Here is a 17,594-nt window from a genome sequence, read left to right on the forward strand (position 1 = left end):
TTCATTAATGTCATTTACACTACACAGTTTGATTCGATTGGAAGCCTAATAATACGGGCCGTTGTATTCAAAGTCATTCGGTCACCTTCACACTCTCGGTATGTTTTCCTATTGTTGAAGGCGCGTGCCCCCAGAGCGACGAACTCTGGACCTCAGATGGACTTTGACATTCCGTATATTTAGATTTAGTAATATTTATGATGTATTGGAAAGTTAGAGATGAATACGCAATTCGATTATTAGAATTTAACGTTACTCATTGCATATTTTATATATTATAACGGTTGCGATACGCGCAGTTCGTCTACTTTTATTTACGCTTGATCCAGAAAGAAACTACTACAGAACTGGATCTTGTTTTTTTTTAAATTGAGTTTTTGAGTATGACGCGCGGCCCTAACACCAGAAGGCACGAGGCATTAGCATTATTTCTCTTTTCAATCGCGGCCTTAGCTTCTTAGCCTTTTCTTTTCTCGGCGATCTAAGGAACTTCACTGTAATTAAAATTATTTGTACTTTTTCATTTTTTATTTTTATTTATTGCTTACACGAATGGAGAAGCTCACAGCCCACCTGGTAAGTGGTTACTGAAGCCAGATGTCTATGGGCTACGTAAATACCGCCACCCACCTTGAGATATGAGTTTTAAGTTCTCAGTATTGTTACAACGGCTGTCCCACCCATCAAACCGAAACGCATTGCTGTATTGCTTCACGGCAGAAATAGGTAGGGTGTGGACTCACAAGAGGTCCTATCACCAGTAAAATTTAATTACGCTTTCATTAATAAATAGCGATACCAAGCGTTTAGAATACAATTTTCAAGGTCTCAGCGTTGAGTATATCAAATGATAAACGATTTTAATGAGCACTTAGAAGGTCAAATATTACAATTATATCTGTTTTATCAAATAACACAATTATATCTTTCAGAAATAATAATCTCTATTGTATTTGTTTGTTAAGTGCTTGCCAGTAAATATCAGTCTGATAAATTAATGTCCGCGCAAATGACAAATGACTATATCCGCAGAAATATATCAATTAATTTTGGTTTAATAGCATCAACGGTGCGAAAAATACGTTATTTCATTAGTTTAAGTTACGAGCTGAAAGTAGACTTAATGTTAAGCGTTAGTAATAGTAGATCAGGGTGGCTTTCCCTATGAATAATAGTTTGATAAACTGACATTTTCTTTAGACGATTGGGGGTTTTTAATTTATTTTTACACAACGTGAATTAAACATTGTCTTTGAAATATCCACAGCTGTGCTTTATAGGGTTCTCTGAAACCATGTAATAGTTTGTATTCGTGATTTAAGAGAACACTCGTTTGTTATCTATATATTAATACGTGAAGCAAACACTTTGTATCGGAGGACGGAGGAGTATGAAATTTTCCACACTTATAGAGAATATAGAGAAGAAGTGCACAATGCTAATATGTTTTTAAAATAATGCATAAAAGATACATTAAATCCATAAAGAAAACATTACACACACATACCATGTATTTGACGCACACACGCATGCATACTATTTATTGTCAAACTTTTTTCTTGACGTCTGTTGTCAAATTGAGAATACATTAAATATTGTTTGACTTTGTTAATATTTTTTATAGTAGTCTTGGCGAAATTTGTGGTTATAGATGTATAAAATACAATCATAATAGTGTACAAACTTACAATTCCAATTAATTTTAGTCGAATTTCGACTACTGCGGGACCTCTAGTACTTTTTAATTTGAAAGCAGATTTATAAATTTCATTGTTTCAAAATTAATAGCCGAACTCGGCGCGATTTGATTCGCCAATCTTTGTTCTCATCACTCACTACCAAACAGAATAACCCGCTAGAACAATCTGAAGGTTTCTGGAAATCGAAATTGGGAGTCCCTGAGGAACATACAGAAATTGATTTCTATGTATAAATTAATAGATGATCAATAAGGACAACGAAGAACAAAGAAGAAACCCCAACCAATTATTATTGAAATAAGGGAACTTTCGCAAATTCGTTACCAGGAATTCATAAATGATCACAAGCGTACATTTTTTTCTTAGTCAAGTAATGAGTTAACCGACTAATGAATCAACAAGTGACGTATTTAAATCTGAGTCAGTAGTTTGAATTACGTTGTAGAACGCTTGTAAGGTTGATTTCCGATGAAACAGCTGGCGTTATTTCTTTGGATTGATTGGCATAATAGCACTCATTAAGTACCTATAGTGTGTCATTAATAACTAGTTAGAGGTTGAGAATCGATACATTCCGTATCACATTTTTTAATTAAAATATCTACGATTTCTACCACTTTATTGGTGTTGGCAACACAGTTTGGACAATTAAATTGTGGAATTGAGTGCGGTAAAAAAAAGTTTTGACAGTTTCAATCCAAGATGGCTATCGGTGGTGTACGAAAATTCTCGACTAAAAATCTATCATGTTATCGGTTTTTGTTCCGACGCTCCACAACTTCGATTCGTCTGTTTCGAACGATGTCAGATAAAACATTGACCTTCTTAAAACAATGACGCGTATATTGTCCGTAAGTGATTGTAAACAAGACATGCCAGATAACATGGTCACGTTGTATCTCATGCTCAGCCACGATCGGGGCGTCTGTTCCGCCGGCACTGGCTCCGAGTCCCGCTACTTGTTATTTGTGCTACTCCGTCGAGCAGCTGATTTTTGGCGTGCCAACTACAAACAAACGGTTGGCACGCGCGCGTGTAGGCCACATGTACTGACGTAACCGTAACGCGTGACCACGCCTTTCTATTCCTCTCTGTCGCTACAATGCGCTAATATAGTCCGTCTCACTCTTCATTGCAGCGTGACTGATTTTGTCTAGTTCAGGCAATAATAACCTCTACGTAAAAGGAATACAGCACGTTATCGTATAACGTTTAACGAGGTCATATCGTGTTCGTTTGTACTATCTCACTCTGACTGATACATCTGTTTCATTCGGCCATTCACGCAACCTCTTGCCCTCTATGCGATCCTGGTACTTTACCGCCACGTATTGCAGCCGACGACGTGTTTGACATGGGTTTGACAAGTACCGACTGACCGGACCGAGTGAGTGTCCGATAAAATATTTCAGAATTTTCAGAAAATCTGAAACTAGATTTACTTAAGTACTGTTTTTCAATTAGTCAGTGAATTTTTTCAGCTTCATCAGGACGATTTTGTCTCTTATTTAATATAAAAGTGGAATAACGTGAAGTTTTATTTACAGAAGAGGAACCGAAGTCGCCTGTGATAGTGCGCTCAGCGACGGTGATGCCGGTGACGGCGTGCAACGGCATCGTGAATGTGAAACCGCCGTCACCGGTACCCCCCGCGCCCGCCCTCGAGCTGGTGTCCGCGCCAGCCCCCCACCCCGCACCTCTCATCGACTTCGCACAAGAACATTCCAGGCCGCGTACGACGAGCAACACCAGTCATGGGTATGTGTTCCTAGTAACAGCGCTGTCCAAAACAGCTGGAGATTCGCATCCGTTGTTGTTTTTAATGTTCTGTCATAAAAAAACGATACACACAGACAGATTTTTCGATTTCAATCAAATTAAATTTAAAAATATATAAAATAAAGATACTGTACATTACTAACATCGGCCATAGAAGTTTTTTTTACTGCCCTGGTAGGCAGACGAGTTTGCAGCCCACCTGATCCGATGCCTATCGCTGTATGGTACACAGTTTGAAAACATTCAAATCGCATTAAAATTTATTCAAATTAACCTTGAATGCTCAAATATTAGTCGTTTGATAACCAGCCAACCGGTCCACGTATATTACACGACCTCTGATTTTGTATGCTGCCTGATACTGCAAAGAGGTCAAGTTGTATCTCCATTGTTGTAATAGATATTATAGAATGAAACATGACTTTAATCTCAGAGACGGAATCGTCAAATCAATACACGAAAAATTAATTCAAGTGATTTAGATTAAAATTATTTAGAGTACACATTAATTAACCCATAAATAAATAAATATTGGTTCGAATCATGTCGTGATTACCTCTTCAAAGTAGACTTCTAAACTAATATAGAAGCCACTAAATTAAGTATAAAAATACACTAATTAATCGATTAAAAAAATCAGGTTCCAGAAACTGAGACTTAAACAATTAACTACCTACGCACGAACCAAAGCGATTTCTTTTTAAAAGTGAGTCTTAACTCGAGATATTGTTTCGTCTTATTCCACATTCGATATTATAAAAGTTGTTTTTTGTGTAAACTATTAAAATAGATATTAGCAGCTCGATAGCAATTTGTATTTTATAGGTGACGTCGATGTAAGGAAGAGCGAGTGTGTAGTAAGTAGCAGGAACATATCGTCTTCTCGCACTAAAACTGTATAATCTCAAAACTTACTAAACTTTACAAGAGAGTGTTTTAAAAGTTTAACATATTATTATTATATTTTTAATTTAAAAGTAAACTACGCTCTTTTGACAGTATTTATGAGAAAAATACCGGTGATACCAAATCATTCCGCATATTAACTCAATTTCGAATATTTTTGGAAATTGTGCACTTTTAATCCGCAAAGACGATCTGTTTGTCTGTCATTCATTATTTTAATGAGTGTGTAGAATTGTGAAGTCGTCGCGGCCTAAAGTATAAGATATCCGGTGTAGTACCAATACGCTAGTGACGTGACGGGGCAAGTGTTCAAAACTCGCAGGCAGGTACCATATTTTAAATGAAATACGTACTCAATACGAATGAGCTCTACGATGAAGGGAAATAATATCCTCTGATATAAATACAGACCCGACAAAAATTGGAATTTTCATAAATATTGGTGGTAGGGCATATCGTAAGCTTTTCGCCGTAAAGCTGCCAAGTAAAGATTTGAAGGGACAACTGTTATACTATGGAACTGAGAATTCCACCTTCCGGCTTTCTCATCCGTTGATAAAAACAGCTATGCTATGTCTGTACAGCAGGATTTTTTACTTAGGGACTGATAGAATATTCCGGTCCTAATACTATACTATATTATAATAATATATATAAAAATGAATTGCTGTTCGTTAGTTTCGCTAAAACTCGAGAACGGCTGGACCGATTTGGCTAATTTTGGTCTTGAATTATTTGTGGAAGTCCAGAGAAGGTTTAAAAGGTAGATAAATATGAAAATGCTCGGATTTTGTTTCTTCGTTGAAGTGTCCCCCGTCGGACTGATTCCTTTTGTTTGTTTTAAGTTTATTTTATACAAAGGTTTAGGTCTTTTATTTATCGATTGAGGCACTACGAAGTCTGCCCGGTCAGCTAGTACTATATAAATAAACTAGCGACCCGCCCTCGCTTCGCTTCGGAAACATTAAAATACACATGAAACCAAAAAAAAAAATTTAAAAAAAATTTAAAAAAGTAGCCTATGTTCATCAGGGACAATGTCGGCTTCTAATGGAAAAATAATTTTTCAAATCGGTCCAGTAGTTTCGGAGCCTATTCGAAACAAACAAACAAACAAATCTTTCCTCTTTATAATATTAGTATAGATACATCATCATCATCATCGGCCTATAGCAGTCCACGGCTGGACTAATGCCTCTTCATTTGCGCTTCCACTGAGCACGATCCTAGGCTTCTCTCATCCAGCTTCTTCCAGCCAGATGTCTATACATCATTCCACCAGCCTGAGGGCTATAAATACACACAAAATACAAAAAAATTAATCACATTTAAAAAAACGTTTCAATGAAATATATAAATAAATGGGTGAAGTTAACAAATGAGTGTAGTAAAAAAACTGGGTATTATTAGGCCAAAGTAATAAAATCATTATTTTGAGCTTATTTGGTAGTGAAAATTAAATTGAAATATTACGCTGCATAGGTACATACATACCATGCTAATAACACCGTAGTAAGTAGCGTAGTAAATAGCGTATGAATAAAAAATAAAAATAAAACACTTATGGATTTCCTTGAATTTTTGTTTTTCAATGAACAACATTATCAATTTATTAAAACTCGCTTGATAAATTTCAATATTCACGTGTAATGTACCGCACCCCCAATGACCTCGTGCACATTAATTGAATATTTACAAGCCATCTACAATATATTTTCATGAAAAATTATATCTTACGATTTATATTACAATTCGATTCGATTTATCTTAAAATGTAAATAGGTCAACGCATTGGAAAATTAAATTGATCAGTGTACCTTCTACAATGTCATGAGGTCCTAGTAGGGTTGACCGTTACAACAACTAAGATCGTTTGTCAATTTATTATTGCCATTGTTGATAAAGTATTTTTTTATACGGTCCATTTGATGGTAAGTTGTCATCGTCGCCCATGGACATCAACAATCCCAGGAGAATAACCGCTGCCTACTACTTGTTTAAGGTCTTACAGTAAGTACCCTAATTTTTGATAGCGCACCCACTTGCCTCCCTTGCAAAAAAAGACTTTATTTTTATTTTTAACAAATGAAGTTAAGGATCATTTCTTTAAATTTTCGCGATTTGTAAAGATAATTTTATAAGTACTTTTACGTAAATTAAATATTTAATAAAAGTAAAAAACAATATCAATATTTTTTTATACAATACCTAGATAGATCACATAATAATATTATGTGACAATTATGTAATTCATAACAATATTTAATTGTTAAAATTTTAACGTTGACGAATAATGATTTAATCATTCGTGAACACGAAACCTGTAAAGACGATAAATAATATACGCGAGAAGCTGTAAAACTGAAACTGTAAAAGTAATTTTAATTACTGTTACGAAATCTCACACTGGTACCACGCAATTAAGATGTAATGGAACTTATAGGTACTGATTTCATAATTATTATATTGTACAAATAAATGAGCACACATTATGAATCAACGCGACCTAGGTAAATTTCCAAGTCACCTACATGAACGTAAGGAATGATTTAGGAAAATGTGTGTCAGGGTTAGGCCGAGAATATAATCTACCTAGTACGATCCTTTTACGTGTTCTGGGAACTTGGCCTATTCTTCCCAAGTTAGTAGGCAAATTGGCTTTAACTGGGTGATGCGTAAACAAACCGACGAGATTGTAATATTCTAATCATTCTACTAGGTCCGTTGTTAGCTTGCTGTTGCCAGTTGGAAGAAATGCTATTAAAGTCTCTATCCCGTTATAAATAATTCCTAACGTTGTTTTTTCTCCTACATATGCGGGTAAGCTAGGGGATAGCGTTAACCTGAGGCCGTTGCTAACACTAGCCTTAACAAGAGCAGTGAATATAGAATCTACCACCGAATCGGAAACGTGACCTATTGAGAAGATCCGGCGAAAAACTCAGTGGGCCGTGTCTGAGGGTTACGCGTTTTATAAATATGAAAATCTAAAATTTAGCACTTAATATTAATAGAACGTAATTGCTGGTGGCAGAGTGTATCGGAATGAAAAGACCGTTCACTTCAATGCTCTGACCAGCTCGCTGCCCCATTCAGACGAGTCATCTGGTTTTTAACTACATATACCTGTAGACCGAATAGTAAACAGTCGACCTCGCCCTGAGTACGCCATTACGGATCCTCCCGATCCAATAATGGTGCTTTTAGGTACCACAAGCATCGGTCACCGTCCTCGTAGAACCCGTCGCTTGCGAAGAAGGGCTCGACGAGCGAATTAACCCATAGACAGAGCCAACTGACTTTCTCGTCGGATCTTCTCAGTGGGTCGCGTTTGCGATCCGATAGTAGATTCTGCGAAGCACTGCCTTGCTAGGGCCAGTGTTAACAACACTTCGGTTTGAGCCCGGTGAGCTCACCTACATGTTAGGGTGAAGCTGAAATAACCTCTCAAGGCTATCAGCATAGGTAGGAAAAAAAACTTCATAATAATATATTGAAATTCTGTGGTTCGTTCCTTCGAATCCGAACGGATGGGCTTTTGTTTTGCGGGAATTTTGATAGTCCACCTACAGTTCCACTAGGTGCGTTTGCAAAAACTCTCAGAGAATTTGATCACGTCTCAGACGCTCAATCACAGGGTTGCTAATTGTCATCTATATTAATAAAACAACGATTTTAACAAACACAAGTTCCATCAGCTCTACGAACGAACATGGCTACTTCAGAACGCTGTCAAGGTTGGGATAATAACTAGGATTGTATAATGTATTCCCATAGGCTCGATGATCATCAGATATGTCCTTGTGTTGCTCCGACTTCCATTATTCATGACTTACACACGCCATAACCTTAGGAATACAGAATGACTTGTCCCACATATATTTCGTGGTTTGTTTCGCCGGAATTTGTATCGCCGTCTCTAAAGGACTGTAGCCCTTTTTGTTGTCTAAATACGACTACGACTCCCCGCGCACTAGGCAGCCTGGCTGCGGCAACCAATACCGCAGTTATATGGCAGTATATGGCGTTGTACGAGGGGCCGCGGACATAAGCAGCCCGAAACTCTTGGCTGCGGCAGCCAATACAACGCGCCAGTTGCACGACATTCACCAGTTGGTAAATGTTTGAGAAACGAATAAAACAAAAGCTTGCAAATAAATGCAATAGATCTACATGCACACACGGAACGTGGATAAAGTCATTTATGTTGAGATAAGAAGCCTTAATTCTAAATGCAAAACGACTGTCCCGTCCTAAAAATGGAAAAACACACACGCTTTGCAAAAATCAACAGAATATTGATATCAAAGAATGAAAGGCATGTATGTGGTTTTGGCGAAATTTCGCTAAATACGCGATATGTACTTATCTATGTAATTAAAGGTGCTTTTTATTCGGTATTAGCATCAACAGTTCGGTGTTTTTAATTGAACTTCGATTAAGTTTATTCCATTCAAATAGCTGAAGAAGTGTTATTGGTTATGATATTTTTTCACAAATTTAAAATTTTAAATGGCTCTCTTGTAAAATTGCAAAAATGTCGCTTAAACCAAATCGATGCCTCCAATGAACACTACACTAACTCCAAATTTGTAGGTTTACAGGAGGAGAGTTTAAACGAAAAAAGTTGATAAATATATCTGCCATAATAAAGATTTTATGGTTTTTTCTTGTGTAACTAGCTGATTTACTCTTGCTTCGAACCCCATTAATAATGAATTTGTAATACTTTTAAAATAGTGAAGCGATTTGCGTGAAAAACGAAAATTTCAAAATTTTGAGTTAGAGTAATGTTCATTGGAGGCATCGAAATAGCTTTACAGCCCTGGATACTTAACCGTGCGGGATACAACACGCTGTATCGTCCGTCCTTACGATTACACAAGTTCGGAGAATCTACTATTAAGCCATTATGCATCGGTAGGCAGCGGCTTGGCTCTGCCCCTGGCATTGCTGAAGTCCATGGGCGACGGTAACCACTCGCCATCAGGTGGGCCGTGCGCTCGTCTGCCTACAAGGGCAAAAAAATACAAAAAGTCGCCTTTAGACTACGCTATAATATAATGCCATATAGCTCATAGCACAACAATATCGCGCGCTATACATTGTTATGGACACGTTCATGTTGTACTGTACTATATATTATTGGCTAAGTATAGGTTGCTATACTATATGGCACTATAAGGCTAAGTTCACATGACCGCGCGGTACCGCGCGGAACTGCTCACCGCGCGGTACAAGATCAATCTAAGCAGTATTTATTGTTCACATAATAGCGCGATGCCGCGCGGTAGCGCGCGGTACGCTACTAACCGCGCGCAAGTTCTGCAAAACTGTATCTACCTGTTCAGCTGATCCGCGCGGTTTGAGACGGACAGACGCATAGATCAAAGAAAAATGAGTACCTAGCGAAGACGATATCGTTTCTATCGATATTAAATAGTTTTCAACGCAATCATATAAAAAATTTAAAGATGCAACTGACTTCCTAAACTAGGTAGTTAAAAATTTTATTCGTGTAGTCTCAGGTCGGGATATAAAGTTACAAAAAGGCTTAAAGAAAGTCTTTCAATTAAAATAGGATACACCCAGTATCGTCTTTCAATAAGCAAATTGCTTCCTCCACGTACATTATCAATCAATGTTGATTCCAGACTCTCGCGCGTACATTCTGTCATGTGAACGCTACCACCGCGCGGTGACGCGCGGTACCGCGCGATCATATGAACTTAGCCTAATATAGCGTAGTCTGAAAACAGCTTAACCCATTGAGATGACTAGCTAAGCTAGGTAGGCAAAAAAGCAAACAATACTGGTGGTAGGACCTCTTGTGAGTCCGCACGGGTAGGTACCACCGCCTTGCCTATTTCTGCAGTGAAGCAGTAATGCATTTCGGTTTGACGGGTGGGGCAGCCGTTGTAACTATACTGAGACTTTAAAACTTATATCTAAAGGTGGGTGGCGCATTTACGTTGTAGATGTCTATGGGCTCCAGAAACCTCTTAATACCAGGTGGGCTGTGAGCTCGTCCACCCATCTAAGCAATAAAAAAAAATTAAGTCGGTGAAGCAAGAATGTCGGTAGTATCGTACATTTTATTGATAAGCTTATGAAACAACAATTATATTGTTTGATTTGAATATATTCTTAAAAATTTACGCTAACTGCTTTACTGATAGTCGAAGATCTGACGATTGCATTGAGGAAAAATAATTACATTTTTCCTGTTTGTGTGTGGCAATATGAAACCTCTGCACGTAATGTCGTAAACAATTAAGAACTCATAAACTATTGCTAAACCTTTCTCGATTGCTCTGTATTTTCATTTCGGTCCACCGCTGCCTTTTTTGTGAGTACGGAGAGTTATTAATATTCTTTCTAAAGCTTGGATATTGAGTTTGTAGCCTAGAAGATACCTTTGGGACAGCTGTTCATGATCGTGCCACCAAAATTATTAATCTCTATATATAAAAATGAATTGCTGTTCGTTAGTCTCGCTAAAACTCGAGAACGGCTGGACCGATTTGGCTAATTTTGTTCTTGAATTATTCGTGGAAGTCCAGGGAAGGTTTAAAAGGTAGATAAATATGAAAATGTTCGGAATTGAATAAAAATAACAATTTTGATTTTCCTTTGATGTGTCCCCCGTCCGACGGATTCCTTTTGTTTGTTTTAAGTTTATTTTATACAAAAGTTTAGGTCTTTTATTTATCGATTAAGGCACTACGAAGTAGAGGTCAGCTAGTAACTTAATAAAAATATGCATACGTTTAATTTGTGGCAGGGTGGAATGTAAGCCCGCTAGGATGGATATCACTATCCGATCTATCTCTATCAAAACGTCCATTAACCACTTAAGATCGGGTGGACCGTAATCATTTTTTTTTATTGCCCTTGTAGGCAGACGAGCACACGGCCCACCTGATGGTGAATGGTTACCGTCGCCCGTGAGCTTTAGCAATGCCAGGGGCAAAGCCAAGCCGCTGCCTATCGCATAATACTCTCCACAAGCCTCGTTTGAAGAAGGACATGTCATAGCGCTCGGGAATTCAAGCAACACACACACCACATTCAAGCAACACAAAAATATGTTAAAAGTGCGTTCTTAATTAATGTGCTTTGTAATTTTTATTAAGACTAAATATCATTTTGCATTGTCTACAGGCCATCTCAGATCCCCTCCCCTCCCTCCGTGGGTAGCACGGGTAGCAGCGGAGGCAGCGCCTCCAGCGTACCGCGTGCTGGTACCCGCGAAGTCCACAACAAACTGGAGAAGAACCGTCGCGCCCACCTAAAGGAGTGCTTCGAGCTGCTCAAGCGACAGCTTCCCGCCACCTCTGACGACAAGAAGACTTCCAATCTCTCTATTTTGGGATCCGCGATTAGGTATATTCAGGTATGGAAACAATCACCTCTCTTGGTTTATTTACGCCTGGTACTTTGATGAGTTGCTCCCAATGCGTTTAAAATAAATTATAAATTAATAAATAATAACTGTTCTGCAAGGATACTTGTTATGTTTGGATATCCTTCATGACACACATGCATACATGGTGCTCGAATATTTAAATTAAATTTCTCTCCCACAGTTATTTTATTAACATGTTATTAGTTTTGATGCAACAGCGCTATAAAAAGTCGTAGCTTGTTTAATCAAAGCCAATTGAAAATTTCAATAATTAGAATCGAATCCCGCAATCCATATAATGCGGGATTGGGATATTATAGTTCTAGAAATTTTGCGTACATACCTCACTACTCAATTTTACATTTAAATAAAAGTGCGTGCGTACAAAGTACACATGTCAGAAGTGAATCTTTTTTGGCGAACTAATTTATAAGTCTTGCTTATATTTATGCAAATCTAAAACTTTAGATTTCCGAGACTTAGAGGAAGGGAAAAAGGAAGATAATAATATGTTCCCGCCAAAAGTCTGTCAAATGTCAATCTCAAACCTCAGTGTTGACAGTCACATTATGTTTAGATTCCTAAATTGTAAATGACTAATATTTTGCCAATTGAATTGACTAATTTAATTTCATGCTACATATTTGATTAATGTTCCAAATTCTTTTCATTTCATTTCAATTCCTATTAACATTTTTCACAAAAAAAATATAAAATATTAGGCTGTGTGATATGATTCATTTGCTATTCCAGTTGGAAAAATACAACAACTACTACTACTGACATTTGACAAGTACTTAATTTCAATAGTAGTTTGATGTCACTTCCGTTCATAGACCTATATAGTAGGGACACGACATATTGTTCTATACGTACAATTGCTTATATAAATAGCACCCATTTTGAAGGCACATACATAAACATATATCTATCTCGTTCTTACCAGCACTTTAACTCGCAGGAAAACAATATAACAGTATTTCAGTGCGTACATAAAATGAAACATGAATATACGTAAATATCTCCGTCTCCGTCTAATGAGGCCGAAAATCCGCCATGTTTAGCGCGCCAAATGTCATTGTCACGTCAGTTCGGCCGTCTGTTTTGGGTTGTACATTATTTATTAACTTTGATATCGATTTAATATGATTGATTATATAAAATTTCATAATTTATCATACTTAAAACATACAAAAATAATAATTAAAACGTATTTTATAGGATCTCAAGAAAGTCGATGCCCTAAAACTATTATCTATATGTATTTAAATTCATTATGGAGCCCTCATCCGAAAAATCCATTTTTCGGTCGGAATCTATTGATCATGACACGAATCATAAATACCACTTTAAAATATGTCATCAAAACATATTTAGACATTCTGTTTAGATATTTCGGGAACAAGGCTACCGACAAAATCTCTTCGGAACCATTTAAATAAAATAGTTTTATTCCGCAGTGATTAAAACACTATTGTAAATTTGTTAAATATTTAATAATTAAGTGATTTTAGAGAGGAAGTCACAAGGAATGACGTTTGTAATTAATGAATAAATGTTCTGTAGGTGTTTTTTTTTTCACGCGGTCCCTTGATAAGTTTAAAATTCGAATCACTCTCAAGCGAAAGTGATTCAAATGGTGCGGCGCACCTTCCTTGGGGTGCGCTGCGGTAGTATGTTACGGACTTTAGAGTCAGCAAAACAATTAAAATAGATTGTTATAGTCTAAGAAAAACACGTACTCAAAATACGATAACATTTAGCATGCTAGTAATGGGCTGATGGCTTTGAACTACGCCATATCTTTATGTTTTGCGACAAACGACAACTTTATAAAATCAGTGTAGCAACTTTTAAAAATCATCATATCGTTTACTTGGCAAATTCGAAGGACGAACTTGTCTTAGATTTCACCCATCTAAATCATATCATATTAGCACATAACAATATACCTACTTACTTCCCATTAAAGTATAAATTCTACAAATAAATAATACTCAACGATATTTAAAATAAAATGAGCCAAGAACGTTTATCGATAAAACCTGATAACATTGAAATCTTTTGTACAGCACTAAAGCCGCCATGTTTTGTGGCCAGATGACGTCACAGTGGCACGAAATTTTGGTTGACGTTTCATTTCCATAGGTTTCCTACTTCATTGCTTCCGTTGCATACTTGCGTGACGTTCTGTAAAATTTTACCCTCATGCGCCTAAAGAAGTTTCACTTCAAAAACCTATTCGTATCCTACAAGACCGATATACTGATGGAACTTACGATGCGTGAATAGTTTGATACCGTAATATGTATGACCCAATAGAATATTTTTAAGTTAGTTTGAGGAAAACGGGAACCAATATTCCAATCACTTCGCTCATTGAACTTATTTGACACACAAAACACTACCTCTTTACTTTTATGCAAGCCTAGTAATTTTGAAGCATCAATCGATTGAGTGAAGCTCTATTGTTTTTTGATTGAGGAGTGATTATTACTAGAGGTCCCGCATTAGTCGAAATTCGACTATAATTAATTGGAATTGTAAGTTTGTATACTATTATGATTGTATTTTATACTTCCATAATCACAAATTTCGCCAAGACTACACTATAAAAAATATTAACAAAGACAAACAATATTTAATCTCAATTTGACAACAGACCTCAAGAACAAAAGTTTGACAATAAATAGTATGCATGCGTGTGTGCGTCAAATACGTGTGGTATGTAGTGTGTGTAATGTTTTTTTTATTGATTTAATGTATCTTTTAGGCATTATTTAAAAAAAAAATATTAGCATTGTGCACTTCTTCTCTATATTCTCTATAAGTGTGGAAAATTTCATACTCCTCCGTCCGCGCAATTTTCGTAAAAAGGGATACAAAGTTTTTGCTTCACGTATTAATATATAGATTATTATTTTACTCTATTCTTAACTAGTCGCTGAAAATTCAACATGGCGAACACAATAACAGCTATTTGTTTGTTTATATCGTTTCGTTCGTATAAACATTTACGCTCAAAGTGAACGAAACAATAGCTAAGTTTTACAGAAAGTTAACTTCATATAAAGTCCAAAAATTTTCAATTCGCTTAAAACACGTCACCGACCGACCGCGTCAAATGAACTCCCTCTGTATCGTAATTGAATTACAGGTATGGCTTCTCTTCGCAACTTTCCTCTGACGAAAAGGACATTTGTTCGATTTAATTCATAACTTTCCTTTTACGACATTCGTTTCTTTAATATAATGCCATTTTGTTCGTTCTTAAAGTACTTTGGCAATAAGAAATCAACTTCGAATCACAAAGATTTCATCATAAAGGCGAACGAGTCATACGGTTCATGCCATACACATTCTACAGTGGCTCTTTATGGTTTATGATAGCCTAGTACTTTGTCGACAGGTTCTGCGTCGAAAGGAGCGCGAATGCGAGCACGAAATGGAAAGGCTGGCTCGCGAGAAAATCGCCGCGCAACAGCGTCTGGCTGCGTTAAAACGAGAAGTTTCGGTTCGCACCACTGTGCGCCCACGGAGTATCGGTACGTTGACCTCTTTCAAAGTCATGCATTCCTAGTACTTGTGGTCGAGATTATTTAACATTCGGTGTCATCCGCATGTCGTATTCGAGTTTACTACTTACTGCAACAATTATTTATATTTTGTGTTCAGTTACTCGTAAGTAAATATTATTGCTATGTGTATTTATTGGAGGTATTTATCATAAAAATACTACTAGTTCAAAAAACTGGTCTGTTTCGAGCGGAGACCAAGAGATAGTGGATATCTCTTGAAACTTTTCGTATTAGATCGTATTTATAATAATCGCTAAAATTTTGAAATCATTGGTTTAAACCAACAAACAACATTTTATTTTTACAGACGCTATTTCCGACGAGAAAGACCGGGAAGAACCAATCAACGGACAAGTTTTAGGAATCCCCATTAGTGTAAGTACCATTAGTAACAATAAATTGCTATCTATAAATATATATATACTTCGAACAAAATATTAACGCGTTGTTACTGTGCCGTTTTCAGATTACCTCCTCGCCGCCTCGTTCGACGTCATCAATGGAATCATCTCCACCCCACACCTTAAACTTGAGTACGAAGTTACGTACGCTACCCATTCAGTTAACACCCACCACCTCACAGGTATGTGCGCCTGGTAGCTCGACCAAAACTAGAGCTGACCTAATCCGAGATTAGGATTTGTTATCTAAACAGACGCGGCAGAGCTGCCATCTAGTGGTTCGTTTGGAGTTGATACGACACTAGCGCCAGTGATGGAAAGTGCGATACTTAGTTCATGGTCAATGTCACTCGGATTCAGGGTCATTTAGCCGATTTAATTGTATGCTCTGGATAATGGTTGCTAAGGTAAACTAAAAGCAACAAATGTAAAACGTAATCGATATTTAGAGAAACTATAACATCTCATTTGTAATCGAAAGATAATTCAAATGTGACAGTACCTAGATAAAGTTTTGAATGATGTATACCGTATCTCTCTTCATTCAAACAAATGTTTGATACTGCTAATAATATATGTGTACTTAGAAAATCGAGATCATGATTGGTCCAACGTTGACGTTTTCAAGTATATCTATCTCTAGTTTATTGCTTGTCGTTCGCGTTCCAATATTTCGTAAATAATTCTTAAAAATATTAACATGGCAAATTTGCAGTGAAATTCGACATTACAAAACATCTGGTCATGTTTTGTTGTTTATTAGTGAAAATATTATTTATTATCCACCTCATTTTAAAGTTTAATAGAAACAGTAGCGAAGAGATCTTTGATCAGTGCGCAGACCTGTTTCTATCTACAGCTGTTCATAGGCATATCATAAGCGTATTTTACTGGTTTAAAAAGAAGCAATGTAAATAGATGGATTATTGGGAATTGTTTTTCCACAGCGGTGTGTGTTCCGGATTCGCGCTAAAGTTTTGACGATTTAAAAACTGTAATTAACAAATCCCGAATTGATTCGTGAGGGGTGTGAAAAGTGTTTTTAAATTGTTTATTCTTCGGAATGTATTATAATATTGAGATATCGTTCGGATACAGATGGTTCGCGCCCCGTACGGAGCTAGACACGGCGCGGTCACATTGACGACCCTCGCCGCCACCGAACCCACGCCCCAACAAGTAAGCAACCTCACTTATAATCGCACCTTTACAATTATGGGTCTCTATAAAAAATGTATTTTTTTTTTAAAACATCGAAAATTTTTCAAACCGAAAGAAGGAAGGGGACAGAGTAAAAATATGGCCCGATGGATAAGTTTGTCCCTTTATAAGCCACTTTTGGACATTTGAGAGTCGCCGAAAAGGGTCGTTCTAAGTCCATTTTGGAATTAAAGTCGAAATCCAAAAATTTCGAAATTAGTCTATCATTCTAATGGTGCTATATATTTAATAATATTACAACAAAAACAAAAAAAGATACAATACATGAAATGACTATTTCATAAGGAAGGTAGACGTAAAATTAGGTTAAAATATAATGAGACTTTTTGGCGGGAACGTGAGGAGTGAAGTTGTGTGATTTGTTTTATTTTGTCTATTTAGTGTTTCTTCAGGTTTAAATGTGTAATAACGGTGGTTTATTAACTGTTTAATATCTGTGAAAGTGTGCACAAATGTGGGAAAATGAAACAAAGCCGCTGGACGTAACTTCTCGGGATCCTCCAAAAAGTCCACTGAAAAAATCTCAGTGAATGACCACCATTTTACTGAGATTATATTTCATCCCATATCATCTCTTATCATTTCATTTCATCCCAGTTGA

The 17,594-nt window shown here is 36.8% G+C and overlaps 1 protein-coding gene across 4 annotated transcripts in view; it reads left to right on the forward strand.

Moving 5' to 3' along the window:
• The window catches only part of LOC114240409 (uncharacterized), a 52,426-nt gene that overhangs the window by 24,292 nt on the left and 10,540 nt on the right, over positions 1–17,594 (forward strand). For all 4 annotated transcript variants that reach the window (XM_089733772.1, XM_028170923.2, XM_028170922.2 and 1 more), the window contains 6 exons: positions 3,248–3,458; positions 11,550–11,781; positions 15,203–15,338; positions 15,679–15,746; positions 15,838–15,954; positions 16,871–16,951. In XM_089733772.1, the coding sequence (XP_089589898.1) occupies positions 3,248–3,458; positions 11,550–11,781; positions 15,203–15,338; positions 15,679–15,746; positions 15,838–15,954; positions 16,871–16,951 (845 nt within the window). The remainder of the gene's footprint in view (positions 1–3,247; positions 3,459–11,549; positions 11,782–15,202; positions 15,339–15,678; positions 15,747–15,837; positions 15,955–16,870; positions 16,952–17,594) is intronic.

This window comes from Bombyx mandarina, chromosome 16 (genome assembly GCF_030267445.1).
Source record: "Bombyx mandarina strain Sakado chromosome 16, ASM3026744v2".
Classification (NCBI taxonomy): domain Eukaryota; kingdom Metazoa; phylum Arthropoda; class Insecta; order Lepidoptera; family Bombycidae; genus Bombyx; species Bombyx mandarina.